Below are 15982 nucleotides of genomic sequence, written 5' to 3'. Positions count from 1 at the left end.
AGCAGGAAACCACAGCCTGCCTAAAGGCCCTGGGGGCACAAATGGCTTACTACTGACGTCAATCCAGCTCTCCCAACACTCTCATGGTGCCACACAAGAAAGGCCTGGTCTCGTGAGAAATATGATTTCATGTAACATAAAAATATAAATACAATAAAATATAAACATTATCTGTATAGTCTATATATTTCCTACAAGCATTAACTTCTACAATTATAAATATCAAAGTTTATTTTTTAAAGAGCCTAGATTTATAGATTGTTTCTCTTAATCAAACTTTATCATTTAGGTTAGAATCCAGAAAATCAAACTAGAATATTGGTAAAACATGATATATGATTTTCTTTGCATTTTTAATAAAATCATACATGATCACGAACATTTTATAACTCTAAAACAGATTCCTATTGCTTTCTCTGGATGCTTCTTACAAAAATAAACAAGCAGAATAGTTAATGTTTTAGCTACTTTCCCATTGTATATTTATACAAGCAGATGGATAAATGATTAGCATGTAACTCTTCTGAGATTTGATTTAACTTCACTTAGATGGTAGTAGGCCTAATAATTGGGGTGGGGTCACAGACTAAGGACTTGATTACTCATGTCATAGCAAGGAGCATACACAACAATGGAGTCTGAGCGGGGTTCTCAGGCCCCATCGCCCAGGTTCCAGGGAGGGAGATGCAGAGGGATGCTAGCTCATGAAACTAACACTGAGCTTGGGGGCATACTGCTTTTATCATAAGGGACAAGCAAGCCTCTTTGTTCTGAGAGAAACAATATGCTATTCCTTAAAGTTGTTTGCTGTGAGCACAATTCTTGAGAAATATCACAGCTAAAGCACAGCCAAGGACTTGAATTCTTAGCATCCCATTAAGGATATTTAGGGTCCATGTGAATTACCTCCATCAATAATCCACCTTTTAGCCCTACATGTTCATGGTTAAACTCACATTTTCACATTAGTATTCCATACTAGTACCCATATTGCCAGGTTTGGTATTTTATTTTATCCTACTCATATTACGGTTTTCTAGATGCCGGCAGAAGGCATGAGATTTCTGGTTCAGGGACAAAGGCCTTATGTTCTTTGCATACTCAGCAAGAATAGGCAGGGACATTCAGTGTCCATGGTAGATTGCTTCTCTTGACAGTAACCTGAAAAGCATCAGCTCCTTATACTTGCTGTACTTACCCAAGGAGCACTCTGTCAACAGCGACATTAGTAGAGGAAGAAATCAGAAGTTTCCATGGTTTTACATTCCCAACTGTAGGAACGTCGCTCTTTTCAAACAGCTGTACAAAGAACAAAATCACTACTGCCAGCAAGTAACTCTTCCCCGCTCCAAAAACACCTAATTATTTTAAAAAGAAAAAAATTGAAACATTATGAATAAATTACTGAAAATGCAAGTAGTAGTTCATGCATCTATCTCCCCACCTTCCTTCATTTAATTCACTTATTTTAAGAGCATTAGTTGATCCCACCATGTGCTAAGCACAAGGAGTACAGACAACCACAAGGACCTCCGCCTTCACGTTGCATCCTGGAAGCTACACACTAGTGAAGAAGCAGTAACCAAAGAATGTGGTAAAAGTCATTGCCAACAGGAGCATAGCAGGAAGACCAGCTCCTTCTGCTGTGTGAAGAGAAAAGTGCTTCTGAAAGTTATCCAAACCGTTGAAAGAAAAGGCCGTTCCAAACAGGCACGAGGAAGCACCTCATCCAGCCAATAAACGGGAAAGGGACAGGGTTGACCAGCTGTCGGGGGGCAAATGCGAAGAGTGCTTCTTGTAATGGCGGACATGTCAGATTTTTACCTTAAAAGCCAAGGGAAGTCATGGAAGGATTTTATCAAAAATTGAGTGAATCCATTTATCTACATTTAGAAAAACTATCTGGATGATAATACGGCAAAACTAAAGGTCAATCAATTGGATGATCAATTGTGTGAGATAATTATAACGTCATAAGATTTACTAAGCACCTCCTGTGTGCCTAGCACTGTTCTAAACTCTTCATCTTGCTAACTCGTTTCATCATCCAAAGCCTCTGAGGGAGATGCTATCATCACCCCATCTACAAAGTAGAACACTGCAACAAAGAGATAAGTACGCTGTCCACGGTCCATGTTGTTGCTCTTAGATACTGCTGAACCAGCCCCCGGCTCACGTCAATCCCACACATGAAAGGATCAGGCTACAGTGATCCTAGGGATTTCAGTGGCTGATCTTCAAAATTAGCTCGCCAGGCTGTGCTTCTTAGTCCATTTAGTCTGGGAGCAATCGTGAAACCTGTTCTGCATCCTAGCAACACACATGCCTTACTGACAGATGCCTGAGAAGCAAGGATGGCGAGGCTCTGGCTAACGTACGTTGGGCATGTTTCCAAGAGAGACCAGTCTTTGGACAAGGACCTCGTGCTTGTCAAAGTAGAGGGGCAGTGAAAAGAGGAAGGCCCTTGACAAGATGGATTGACCCAGGGGCTGCAACAATGGGCCCAAACATAAGAACAACTGCGAGGACGGCGCAGGGCCTGGCGGTGTTCCGCTTTGTCATACAGATCGTACCGACTACTATTAACACATGGGTGATGGCGATGCTTGAAGTGCAATGGCTGGGAATCAAGCCTATGTCTCTGCATAGGTAAGGACTCTTCCCCTGGACCATACTGCCCTTGTCCAAGATCATACAGCTGAAAAATGAGAAAACCAGGATATAAATCCAGTATTTTGGATTAGAGCCCAGCTTCTTACTCACTGGGCCACACAGAGGTATGATAAGGGCATGGATGGAGATGATACAAGTGTACAGACGTACTGATATAAATTGAAGGGACACAAGTCAGTGAGTGAGCTGATGGTAGCAAATAAACAGTAAGACAGGCAGAAAGAGGATTAAGAGAAAATTACCTAAGCTATCAAGAAAACCTAGACAGATTTGTAGGTATCCAGCTTGTTCTATAGGGTGGACTTAACGAAATTCCTTAAAATAGTAGCAAAAGTAGGGCCAACTTTTGGGATGGAAGTCTAGGAGAAAATGGGACAAGTGCTGATTGGAATTTAAAGTGTATATTCTGGTGGGCACATCAGAGTGATAAGATATGCTTGGCTTAGACTAAGGAGAACATTCTAGCCTCAAGATCCGATGAAGGCACTTTCATGAATTGTGATGAGACTGAACAAAGGCCTGGATGCAGACGAGATCTGATTGCTCAGAGGGTTTACTTAGAATAAAAGAGCCCTGGGAGGGACTATGGAGGAAAGAAGATGAATATTTAAGAGATCAGTGAGCCAAATAAGAAAAAAATATGACGTGGATAGACAATGAGTACATCACATTCTTCCATGCAGATTAGGGAAGAGAAAGAGAGTAGTCAACAGAAAAATTACAAGGGAGCTAATTTAAAATGTTGAGAATAGTAAGAACATTAGCACAAGGCATTGTATAAGTCTGAGGTAGACCCTGACAACAAACTTGTAGAAATAGATGGGGAGTAAAAACTTGCAAACAAACAACTCTAGGGACTTTCATGTATGAACGACTTTTTCAGTAGGCTTTGCTTTGAAGGAAACAGATTAATCAATGGGATTAACAGATTAATGAGATGACATAGATTTGATGTTGGTTGTTATTATTATGTAAAGCTAGGAGAGACCTAAGTATGTGTGCTTATAGGCTAGGAAAAAGGGAGAATGGAGAGATTTAAGCAGAGAGAAGATGCTGACAGATCAGAGGTGACTGGATCTAGATGGAGGTATTTGCTTGGAAAGGAGGAAGTAGAGACCCTTTCCTGGGTCAGAACTGAAAAGTTAAGAATGGTCCAAATTTAGTTCAGTTGGAAAAAGTTGGCAGGAGGTTGAAAGGAATTTGTTAGGAACTCCATTTCCTATTTAAAAGCCTGATCAGTTCAGCCTCAGGGATGGAGGGGGCAACAGCAAGGATGAAGACATGAGAGAATGCAAGTCTGGAATAGCTTCTGTGAAGGAGTAATAAAAGATTTTGCTGATCAGAGTTGAAGTCTAATAGAGCAATCCATAGAAGCCTACATCACACCTGGATATGTTGCCGAATGTTATGCAAATGCTGCTAATTCTCCTCTTTAGGATGGACAGATCTGATCTCAGCTCAGGTAGCAGTTTACTAAAGTGAGTTCTAGTTCAAAAAGTCTGCTTAAGAGCTATTCTGGACCCTTAACTAGGAAACTGCACAGAAGCAGGACTTAGCTAAATGTTTCTGGCAGTTGCTTCTTACTTACCGTGTATGATCCTGATGGGGAGCCGGTCCTCCGCTCCAGCACTTTGCGGTGGCGCCATCATCTGAGCTACCTGGATCAGAGCTGCCGCTTGGTCTCTGTTTAGCTGGTGTGCCTGAATTAATTCACTAGCTAACTGCAGCGCTGTTCCTGGGCTTACTTCAAGTTTTCTGTTGGTATTGGTGAAGGCTGGGGGATTAAAAAACTTTTTATTGACTCTCTTGTTGCTAACTGTAGTTGGTGGTGTTGAAGACCTATGGGAAAAGGTCAGAGAAACTGAGGAACTTTTGAAATAGGTTAGTAAAACTACTCCTATCAAGCTTTACTTTATAAGCCTCACAGAGAACTTTTTTTTTTCAAAATATTTATTTTATTATTTTTAATTGGGAGTTAGTACATGTGGGAGTCACCTAATCCAGTGTCAATTTAAGGATTAAGAGTGTAGGGATGGAGTCTGCGCTGTCAATCTGGAGATAGCCAGTGAGACTTCTGTGTGAGTATGGCCTTCTGAGAATTCTGGGAAATCTGGTACTTCCTCCTTGGAGGCGGAAGACACCTCTCTCTCCCTGCTCCTCCCCGGGAGACATTGCAGAAGACAAGGCAGAAGACAAGTCACATGGATGCAACCAGACCTCAGAAGTCGGAGAAGCCACAGAGAGACCCCTGTCAGCGCTGAGATAATTCCAGTGACACTGGATCCAAAGACTTTCTACCCACTGGCTTGAACAATTTTTTAAAGGCACAAATGGACACTTCGTCCAACTTTGAGGATAGCATAGGAGAGAATGAACTTTTGTTGAATATCTATGGTCTGCTTGCACGATGCCAATCATTTCATATACTAGTTGATGTAATCTTCACAACAGTATGATGTAATCAATTATCCCAAACAGGGGCACAGAAATGTTCATTTGTTTCTTCCCCCAACAGCACAAAACTAATAAGTAGTCTACAACACAAAACTGTCTTGGATAATCAACACTGTTTCAATTTTAGATAAAACTACAGTAAATAGTTGGTTTTATCGGTATTTTTGTAAAAACTGAATTAATTTCAAATTGAATAAATAACAGTGGACTCATAAGGAAATTTATCTTTTTATACAAGTCTTCATTATGGTGAGAAAAATGAAATAAGATAGATAATAACATTTCAAATTAAAAAATACACTTGTTCTAGTGTTTAAATGCACTTATATAGTACCACTTAAGCATTTGTGAAGAGGGATATGATACGTGGGAAATTTAAGGGGAAATATAGTGAAACCCACTGCCATGGAGTCAATCCCAACGTGGAGTCCCTCCCGGGCAAAGTAGAGCCAGGTTTCTGAGGTTCTGATCCTTACCACAGAAGACAGACTCTTCTTTCTCCTGAGGAGCAGCTGGTGGATTCAACGGCCCAGCATGTAATGTAACTCAATACAGCACCAGGTTTTATTAGAATTAATATTGAGATAAACACTAGATTCAAGCCATAAGATGCTTTTAAAATGTTATTTATGGTATGAAAATTCAGATGCATATGAAATAAAATCAGAAATCACATATCCTTAAGAAATTATCTCTTGACAAAGGGAAATTCTTTGAAGTAACATGTACTAACTTTAAAAATCCCCGTAACCAGAAAGGTAGGGAGAACGAAAAAAAAAAGTTAAAATGTTATTGTTAACATTTATGTAATGTGCATTTCTTTATTGTATTTTTATGCTCACTGACTTACATTGCTAGCAGATGCTGTGTTAGAGGCAGAGTAGCTGGATGGAAGTAGCTCTGAATGTTTCTCAACGTGGTCAGCTCTGTGCTAGCATTACAAACCAACAGTGCATGCACCACCACTGTGGAATGAATACAGAAAATACGCACTCAGTGTCAATAAAATTAGCCTTACAAAATCTCGGCATGCAGTATCATGTAACCCAGAGTTCAGCTACTGAATTAGTTACATGACATAAAGCAAACCTCTTAATACATGCAGAGGTCCTCAAATGTTTACTCACTAAAGAACCACACCACTTGCTCACTCCGTTTATGTACTGACAACTATAAATGACGTAACTAACATCAGGCCTCCAAACATCAGTAAATGAACAAGAACAACTGCTGTTCGATTCAAAGAATGTGGTCATGTTGCTGAATTGACCATAGAGAAATTGTTAAACTGGTATATGTTTTGCTGGGTATATCCTCAACAAGAAAAATAAAATGAACATTTAAAAAAAAGAACAATTGTTTGGGGTTGGTACACAGTGACATTGCATGAGATCAATAGGTCTATTTCAATCAGTATACCAACTTGGATTGTATTAACTGTATCTGTATAATTTTTGTATAAACGTGTATAATTTTCTTATGTTTCTACTTCAATTATTTTACAGAACTACATAAAAAGCAGAAAATTAGAATGCTGATATTAGTATGGAAATAATTTAGACAATTATGAAAATGTATACAAGTCACAAATGTTCACTTGTTTAGGGTCTTATTGCACTCAAGCTATTGACTATTTATTTGGTTAAGAAACAAAAAGGACAAAAGTTACCAAAAACGCAATAGTAAAAATGTCATTAACCACTGCATTTTAGCTAAGAGACAAATTTCACCATCAGAAATTATTCAAAAATGCATAGAAGTGTGTAGATTTATAGAACTGAATATGTATTTAATGTACTAAAATTACTTTGTTAAGAACAAAATAAGGTTGCTAACCTAACATATTAAGAATTTCTCAAGATTAAAACAAAACAAAAAAAAGCACTCTTGCTCAACCTTCTGCATAATCTCTTATAGAATCAAATAAGAGCTTCTCAATTTTTGTGAATTAAATGTACATTCAAGTTAACCAAAGGAATTAGACCTTGAAATAATGATTACTTGAGAAAATTCTTATTTATTTTTAAATGATCTAGTAGCGATGTAAAATTCAACTTTAAAAAATACTTAAGCAAAGATTAAACATTTTATTAGGTTGTTAAGCTCTTTGGGACTTGACCTGCAAAGATGTTTATATTTTCAACTTTCATAAACCTTTCAGGAGTATAAGCATTGTGTGGATGCGTTTTAAATTTCTTGCTCTCATCAGGTAACTTTTCACACCATTAGCATCTCTTCTCACTGAACATCCTATGTCTATCACTTTTTGAAATATAAATCAATATAGGCCTAGAAAGACTTACTGTTAGTGGGCCAATTAGATGGAAAGTAGCCTTTCAGGGGTAGTAGCTCTATCTCATTGAGAGATGATGGTCCAAAGAAAGCACTGCATGCAATGAAAGTATCTAGTTCAAAGTCCAAGGTTTTAGAGACCACCCAAAGGTCATCTGAAAAGATAAGCATTTGTAAAGGAATCAGAATAAGGCTGAACCTACAGCTAATCTGGATATCTCAGGTGCTTAGTCCAAGTTACTTCTCGAGGAAAAAAAGCAACAAACAATCTAATTTTTAAAAATGAGTGGACTTAGACATTTCAAATCCAAAGACTATGAAGCAAGCACAGGAAAAGATGCTGGACCTCATTAGCTATCACGGAACTGCAAATCAAAACCACAATCAGATAGATCCCATGTCACCCCGACTACTGTGGTGCTCAAAAAGATGGAAAATACTAAGTGTTGGTGAGCCCGTGGAGAAACAGCACCACTCATTCACTGTCAGTAGGACTGTACCCTATTGCATCTGTTGTGAAAAACAGTTAGGCAGGTCCTCAAAAAGTCCAACCTAGCGCTACCATCCACCCAGCAATAAGACTCGTCAGTATAGACCCACAATACTTTAAAGCAATGATACAGATGACATGTGCACTGCAGCACTGTTCACAATCGTCAGAAAGTAGAAAGGATCAAAATGAGGAGTGGGCAAACAAAAGGCGATATACACATAAAGGCAATATTACCCAGGCACAACAAGGAATGAAATCATGGAAATGATACGTGTCCCAATATGGGTGAACTTAAAAGGGCATAATGATTAATGAAATACTATATATTTCACAAACAACATCTTTGTAAAAAAAAACCAACCACAGATAACATAAAATTGCTGGAAACAAAAACATTGTGTAAAAAAGTTCTGGCTTAATATGCTCATTGCATGTCTCGTGACACTTCCAGAAGTAAATTTACCCTCATTCAATAATCAAAAAATATTTCTTTTGATCATAATTTGTATAATAAATGTATACGCCATGGTAAAAAAGTCATGGAGTTTGGTAATCAGAAAATAGACAACTGACAGTGTTTGCTCTTTGGCAGTTGGCGGAAAGGCCTGACTGTAGTAGTTTCTTGTAACCGGTCTGTGCCCACATATGTCAGAGAAAGGCAGACTGTCGTGTGGATGGCTGTAGCCCAGCTTGAGCAGGGCTGGTCCTGTGGTGGACGGGGACCATGGACTGTGTGCACCCAAGTTCCCTGGGCTGGCTCCAAATGACAACAGCGGCAGGGTGATGGTGAGGGTGAAGGCATACAGCATCCTGGTTCATGGGGCCCCAAGTAGCCAGTTGATTAATCTCATATGAGCAAGGACATACTACTCTTCTGCACCCACAGCTCGTGTCTACCCTGTGGTGTTTGCACTGGCAGGAGAGTCAAATGGCCCAATCACAGTGGCCCCACTGCTAGCAAGTCAATTCTAACCCAGAGCTACCCTAATAGGACAGAATAGAACTGCCCTTTTGGGTTTTCAAGACTTTAAATCTTTAAGGGAGCTGGCAGCCTCATCTCTCCCTCAAAGCTTCTGCTGGGTTCAAACTGCTGACCTTGTGGTTTAGCAACTCAGTGGGTAACCCAATAAGCCACCACGGCTCCTTTAAAAACATGCTAATACACTATGACTCACAGGGCTTATCCATGACATATTAAGATGTTTTCATATTCGAAAATCTATTCATGTACTTGATCTTAACACATCTAAAAAGAAATAGCCTGTAATCATCTAAAGATATAAAATAAATAAATAAAACTCAACACTAAATCCTGATAAAAGGCATCCTCACTAAGAAGAAATGAGCCTTGGTAGTGTAGTGGTCTACGCATTTAACTGCTAACCACCAGGTCAGCGGTTCTGTGCGAGAAAGATGTCTGCTCCTGGAACGACTAGAAGCCTCAGAAACCTAAAGGGGCGGCTCTCCTCTATGCTAGAGCGTCACTGTGAGTTGGAGTTCACTGCTTAGTCCCTTCCTTTCATCAGGTCACACCCGACACACCATTGGCAGCTCTGCTCACTGTATGTACATCCTATGTGTGACCGCCATCACCAGTTTAATTCCTCATTGTAGTGGAGATTCCCGTCAATATAATTTAAAACAAAGGAAATGAAGAATAAAGATTGAAAAAAAAAGAGCAAAACTTTATCAGTGACATGATTATTTAGAAAACCCGAAAAACCTATAGATAAGTTACTAGGACTAATAAAAAATTTAGCAAAATGGCTGCGTTTAAGATATTTTAATATATACTAGCAAAAGAATATGGGTAATCTAACTTTTTGCACCTAATAGCTTTTGGGGGGAAAAACCCTTTATAAACAAACAGACAAAAAAAGAATCCCCAAATATACATGATTAGAGCTAGCATTCTCACAGCGAGCAGATAATGAAAGCAGCATCAATAGCTGTCATATTTCTTCCACTTTACTTCAGATATTAGGTTGGCGTACAATTGAACCAATATACTAATTTTAATGATACTAAGAAATTGATGTAATACTTTTAACAAAAATCTTTGGCATCCTTTTAATAAAATTTAAAACAGTTTAAATTGTAAAATGTGTTTTATTATATAGTCATATACAATATATTGTTGTTAAATGCCATTAAATTAGTCCTGACTGATAGCCACTTTCTGTACAGCACAGCCTGGTCCTGCTCCATCCTCACAATCATTGCTCTATTTGAACCCATGTGGCAGGCCTGTGTTAATTCACTTCCTCTTTTCCCAGCTCTCGGTCAAGGGGCTGGTCCTCTGATTACTTATTTAAAGTAAGTACGCAAGAGAAGGTCTCGCTCTCCTTCCTTCTAAGGAGCCACCTCGCTGTTCTTTTTCCAAGACAGATTTGTTCGTAGTCCTGGTATAGTTAACATGCTTCAGCACCAAAATTCAAAGACATCGATCCTTCACGCAGTCTGTCTTATGCATTTGACAGTTAAACGACCATCAAGTTGCACTTTTAAGTCTCTTTGCCATCAAGACAGAAGCTTAGATTGCCACCAATGCGTCAGAGCGACTTACTTTTGCTGTAAGCTGAAGCGCTTTCCCTCCTACTCAGCTTAAGGTACAGTTTACTTCTAGGTTCATTGTCAAGCTCAGGATGTATAGTAGTAAATTTTTTTAGTTTGCTGTACCGTTTCCCCTGGAAATCATATCCTTTTCTGCAAAATAAAAAAAAAAGCAAACATTATGGTGCTGGCATTTTTTCATCTTTAATATATACCTTGAAAAGTAAAGAACATAATATGTGAATGTGTATCTACTTTAAGACACACAAGTATTCTCTACCTGAGAAAACAGGGAAAACCTTCACCTTCACCAAACTGTCATCGGCTTTAAAGGCAACTAAAATAGGCAAAGGACCTAAAAGATGAGCTAGTTCAATTACAGAACTGTAAACTGGAAAACATTCTATTATCGCCGTATCTTATTGTGTAACTCGGATGATTAAAATTTAAAAATACATGTCAACTATTTAGAAGAATAAATGGACCTACAAAAGGGTTACTATTACTATTAAATTACCAAACATACAAGGTAGCCAGTGAAGAAGTTCACAGAAAAATGGCATTGCTTTAATTCCATTTTCCCATTAATTTTTTGGAGACCCCTCATATTTATTCATCTTTGTAATTCCACTTTTAAAATATACAACAAACCTGCTCTCAAAAAAGCAGTTTTCTATTATCCTATAAGCTCCATGGCTCAGCTTGCAAACGACTCCATATCTTTTATTCCGCACTGCTAAATTCTTTCTGTAGTTTTTGGGGTAAGGTTTCCCTCAAGATTTGGAAAGAAAAAAAAAAAGATTTGGAAAGAACAGCCCCGACTATACATAAAAATGGTTAGAAAAAGAGCATTCCTGCCAGTTACCCCGATATCACAGACGCTGCTTGGTGTTTAGATAGGGCTACGAAACGGACTTACAGTCCTTTGTAAGATCATGCACGGCAAAGTTTGAAGGAGAAGCACACCGAGATTAGCCCTAAACTCATCCAACCCCAGGCCATTATTTGGTGCCACACATCATACCTCACCAAAAGCTGGCATTCCTCATAGAGTGGTATATTCTGACTTCTTAAATACAAGCCGATACCCTTGATATCAGTTAAAACCCTGCCGGGTCCAGATTCTGCCGGTGTCAATCCTGTAGACACTTCTTCAAACCATTTGAAAAATTTACATCGCTCAGTTTTGGATCCATCACATGTGTAAAAGAGACGGCCCTAACAGGGGAAAAAAAGGGTACCAAAATTCAGTCAGAAAGTTTTTTTCATCGTTCTACTGTTTTGTATTATGTCTGTCGAGGTTTTTATCAATATGGCTTTGCAGTTATGCTGCTGCTGTTAGTTGCTGTCAGTCAGTTCCGACTCAGGGACCCTGTGGGCGCCAGAAGGAAACACCGCCTGGTCCCGCACCATCCTCACAACTGTCCCATTGTTGCAGTTAGATATTCCACTATATTGGTCATGATCGTTTACTTTTATAAATAAGTTAAATATTAAATTAAAATGTAAAGCAATGTTTCTATTTTTTAAATAAATTAATTTCTAGAGAAAGCATAGTTCAAAAATAAAACATATTTTTTTCTTATTAAAACTGTTCAGTTTTCAGACAATCTGAAAACAACTCAGAAACTAAGCAACATAACATTTCTTTCCAGTCTCTTTTCCTCACCACATACACACACGAGAGAGAAAGTCATGGGCATATTGTGTTCTCTTTTAAAGCAAAACTCAAGTAATGAAACATTTTCTACTTTATCACTAAATCCTTACATTCCAACAATCTATGTGAGCACACAAATATGTCACTAAATAATCTTAAAAATAGTTAAAAACCCTTTTAGCTGCTATATCACACTTCATTCTATTTTTATATTTCAAGTTATGAATTCTTGCTGTAATTAAATTAAAATCTAAGTGTACATAATTAATAAGATATAACAAAAACATTTACTATTGAGTTAATTCTAACTCATAGCAATGCTATAGGACAGCACAGAACTGCCCTAATGTTAGGTTTCTGAGACTGTAAATCTTTCTCAGAGCAAGAAGACTCATCTTTTTCCAGCAGAGCGACTGGTGGATTTAAACTGCTAATTTTGTAGTTAGCAATCCATTGTGTAATCTACTACAGCACCAGGGCTCCTTACTATTATGATTATTTTATTTTACCATGACATATTTTACTAATCTGACATCTTCCACAATATGCTGTCAGCAATATTAATTAAATCACTTTGGTTTCTATTTCTCTGTCCTTACCTATTGTTCTATTGAGGCTAATTCAGCCTTCACATCCTACTCTGTCCATTACAGCACGGGCAGTTCAAGGATTATGAAGTCATTCATCTTCTGCCCACACTTTGAAACCACTGAATTAACCTCGATTCCCCACCAACTCTTCAACACAATCACCTTCACTTGCTGATTACAGTGAAAAGACCTCAAGTCTTTTAGACACTAAATAATAACTTAATACACTCATCCCCACTTATCTAGCAATGTGACTTAAAAGCACATTTAGGAATGGACCTTTTCCATAAGCTGAGGAATGCTTGTTCTAAGTTTGTAACCAACTTGAAAGCTGCTTTGCTTTCACTGTTGTGGAAAGCAGGTGGAGCCATTGAGCGATGGCTACGTGTACACGCAGCCACATTCACTAACTACGCTCTTCCCACGGTGCAGGCATTGTCACCCTGCTCTTCGCGGGCTCCTCTCCGGTTAACACGCGCCCTCTTCCCTTTATAAACACGTGACGGAAGCTCTTTAGATGTTCACAGACACGTGTAAGAGCTTTTCGTTGTGGATTCGGTGGAGGTTTGCAGAGCAGAGCAGCAGATCAGATTCAGGAGTCCACACACCTTGCTCCGTCACACGCCATCAAGTCTCCTCAACGCGCCACCGCTTCTCCTGCTTCATCCCTCCCTGTGTCTCGGGTTTCCACCCCTCTTTCTTCCTAGCCCTCGGAGCCCATCTCCCCTTTGGATTTGAAATGGTTGATGTGTGGAACATGCGGCTGAGTTCCGCTCCAGACCAGGCTGCTCCACTGCACACGGGGTGGCTCTGTGTTGGAACGGACTAACGGCACCTCACAGCAGTAACAGCAATGCCGCACCGAGAGGACTCTGGATCAAGACGCACTCTTTAGGAAAGCGAACCAACGCAAGGAAAACAGAACGACAATGATGGTGATGGTGACTCCTTGGGAAAAGCATACGCAGCCACAGAACAAATCGTATACAGATTATTACATGGGAACTTCATCTGCTGTGTAAACTTGCAACACAAGAACATCCTACTTAAAAAAAAGACTACTCCTTTAAGGATGCCACAAGGCAAAGGGCCCTGAGTCAGAGTCGGTACCTGCGGGCTAGGGGAGGGGAGAGAACAATACCTTATTTGGACCTTCCTTTTTCACCATGATGAGTTTTGCAGGTTGATGGTGATGGCAGAAGGGCACGTTGCTTTCTACGTGTCTTTGTCTCTCTCCCTTTGAAGACGTGTAAAAGGATATGTCAACTTTTGAGAGAGCTTTGTGCAATCTTTGTGACAATGCAAACAGCAATATATTTAGATGTTCTACAAACAAAAATATTAGGGTTAAATATAAGCATTTCACGCTGTGTCACGTTAAAGCAGCCCTTTAACCGTCTATTGTGATCATGGTGTACTAACACGCACTCTTTAGAAGCCAAGTGCTGCCCGAGTGCAGCAGAACACACCACAAACGGGAGTCAAGCAGGGGTGGGGTCGGTTTAAAAGGTACAGGTTTTGGGGTGAGGGCTGTTACGAACTGAACTGTGTGCCCCTAAAAGATATGTTCCAGGGTTGCTAAATATTGTAAATAATATTTTAAATATTACATTATAAAGAGCATTATAAATATTATAAATACAGCCTCAGAAATGCTAAGGGCTATTCTAGTCTGTCCGACAAGGTTGTCATGAGTCAGAATCGACTCGAGAGCAATGGGCATAATGAATTTGTTTATGAGTTGAATTGTGTCCCTAAAAGGGATAGGGTAAAGTCTGAGTTCCTGTACTTGTGATGGTGATCTTGTTTGGGGACGTAGCGCTTTCTTTGATGACATTACCAATCAGGTCACACTAGGGGAGGGTGTGAATACTAGCGTGTCTGAGAGATATCTTCTAAAAGGGGAGAACAGACATAAGGAGGGAGTTACACACACACACACACACACACACGAAAAGACATGGGACCATGAAGTAAATGCATTAATGACCAGAGTAAAGCCAAGGACTATTAGCAGCCGCCAGAACCTAGAAAAGAATTATGGGTCTGCTCTTCTCTCAAAGCATGGAGAGGGAAACCACCTGACCACACGCTGGGTTAGTTTCTCGCCTCTAGAACTGAGAAAATAATCTCTGTGCTTTAGAGCCACCCACCTGCAATGTCTTAGTACAGTAATCCTAAGAAACTAAACTGGTGAAATGGTTAGGAGCTACCCAGAAACTGGATGAGTAACACTATGAACATACTAAGTACCATCACATTGTATATTATAAAAATGCTTACATTATAAGTTGCCTAGTAAGAAATAAAATAAAACTATCACTTAATTTTAAAAGTCTCCACTTAATTTAACAAAGCTGTTAGTAATAAACATTTCTAATTATGAAAAAACTATAATTTTAAAACATAATGCTGTCATTTCCCACTTTTAAAACTGAATTGTGGCCTGAATCTAGAATTAAAGTTATTGTCAAAAACAGGAGAAAACCTATGGAAAAGGATAAATCCCACTTGGAAGATATAAGAAAATTCACAATATATTTCACTTTTTAACAGCTATGCTACTTATTATTAAGCAGTAATCAATCAAAATAAAAAGGTAACAGCCATACCGATGAGGCAAGATGTAAATATCTGCTTATAATGAGCAGGAGACTGGAAAACAGCTGGTATGTGAATTTGCCTTTGGGGAAGATAAGCGGACTTTATTTCCTGTCCACTTGGGAACAGTAGCTCGGAGGTATTTATCCCCTGAAAAGGAGTAATTCAAATAATTATAACAGATCCAGAAAAAAAAACCACTATTTACTAATAAACAAATTGTTTTCTATAGGCATGTTTAATAAAACATACTAATTGTGTAATTTTTAGAATCCTTGAAAACCATTTTCTAATTTCAAATGAGAGACTAAGTATAGCAAGAATGACTATGCACAGCATTCTTATTTCTAAGAGACAATCTTTTGTTAGTCTTCCTCTTACTAAGTTTTAAGATATTCTTTTGCAAAAAAAAAAAAGAGATATTCTTTTGCTGTGGAAAACAACTAGGGAAAATAACAAATGTGCATGAGTGAAATAAAGCAAATGTGAATTAAAAAAATAAAGATGTGAATGAATCATTACATTTCTCTATTTCTGATTATGACTGTAGGAACTATTCTCAGAGGGTAATAAGTTGCCCTTTCACCCTAGCAATGATCTGATCAGCAAAACTAAGCTAATAATTGTGAAAAATGAAAACACTCAGTAAAATGAGAAGTACTGGTG

The 15982-nt window shown here is 38.8% G+C and overlaps 1 protein-coding gene across 1 annotated transcript in view; it reads right to left on the bottom strand.

The window, feature by feature from the left end:
- Positions 1–15982, bottom strand: part of ZGRF1 (zinc finger GRF-type containing 1) — a 75343-nt gene that overhangs the window by 16104 nt on the left and 43257 nt on the right. The window contains exons 14-21 of the mRNA XM_075543910.1: positions 15328–15466; positions 13857–14041; positions 11490–11683; positions 10479–10618; positions 7431–7574; positions 5978–6092; positions 4262–4512; positions 1199–1358 (exon numbers count right to left, since the gene is read on the bottom strand). Of these exons, the coding sequence (XP_075400025.1) occupies positions 1199–1358; positions 4262–4512; positions 5978–6092; positions 7431–7574; positions 10479–10618; positions 11490–11683; positions 13857–14041; positions 15328–15466 (1328 nt within the window). The remainder of the gene's footprint in view (positions 1–1198; positions 1359–4261; positions 4513–5977; positions 6093–7430; positions 7575–10478; positions 10619–11489; positions 11684–13856; positions 14042–15327; positions 15467–15982) is intronic.

Source organism: Tenrec ecaudatus, chromosome 3, assembly GCF_050624435.1.
Source record: "Tenrec ecaudatus isolate mTenEca1 chromosome 3, mTenEca1.hap1, whole genome shotgun sequence".
Lineage (NCBI taxonomy): Eukaryota > Metazoa > Chordata > Mammalia > Afrosoricida > Tenrecidae > Tenrec > Tenrec ecaudatus.
The sequence above is the reverse complement of the archived record's forward strand: the minus strand, read 5'-3'. Positions and strand labels throughout refer to the sequence as shown.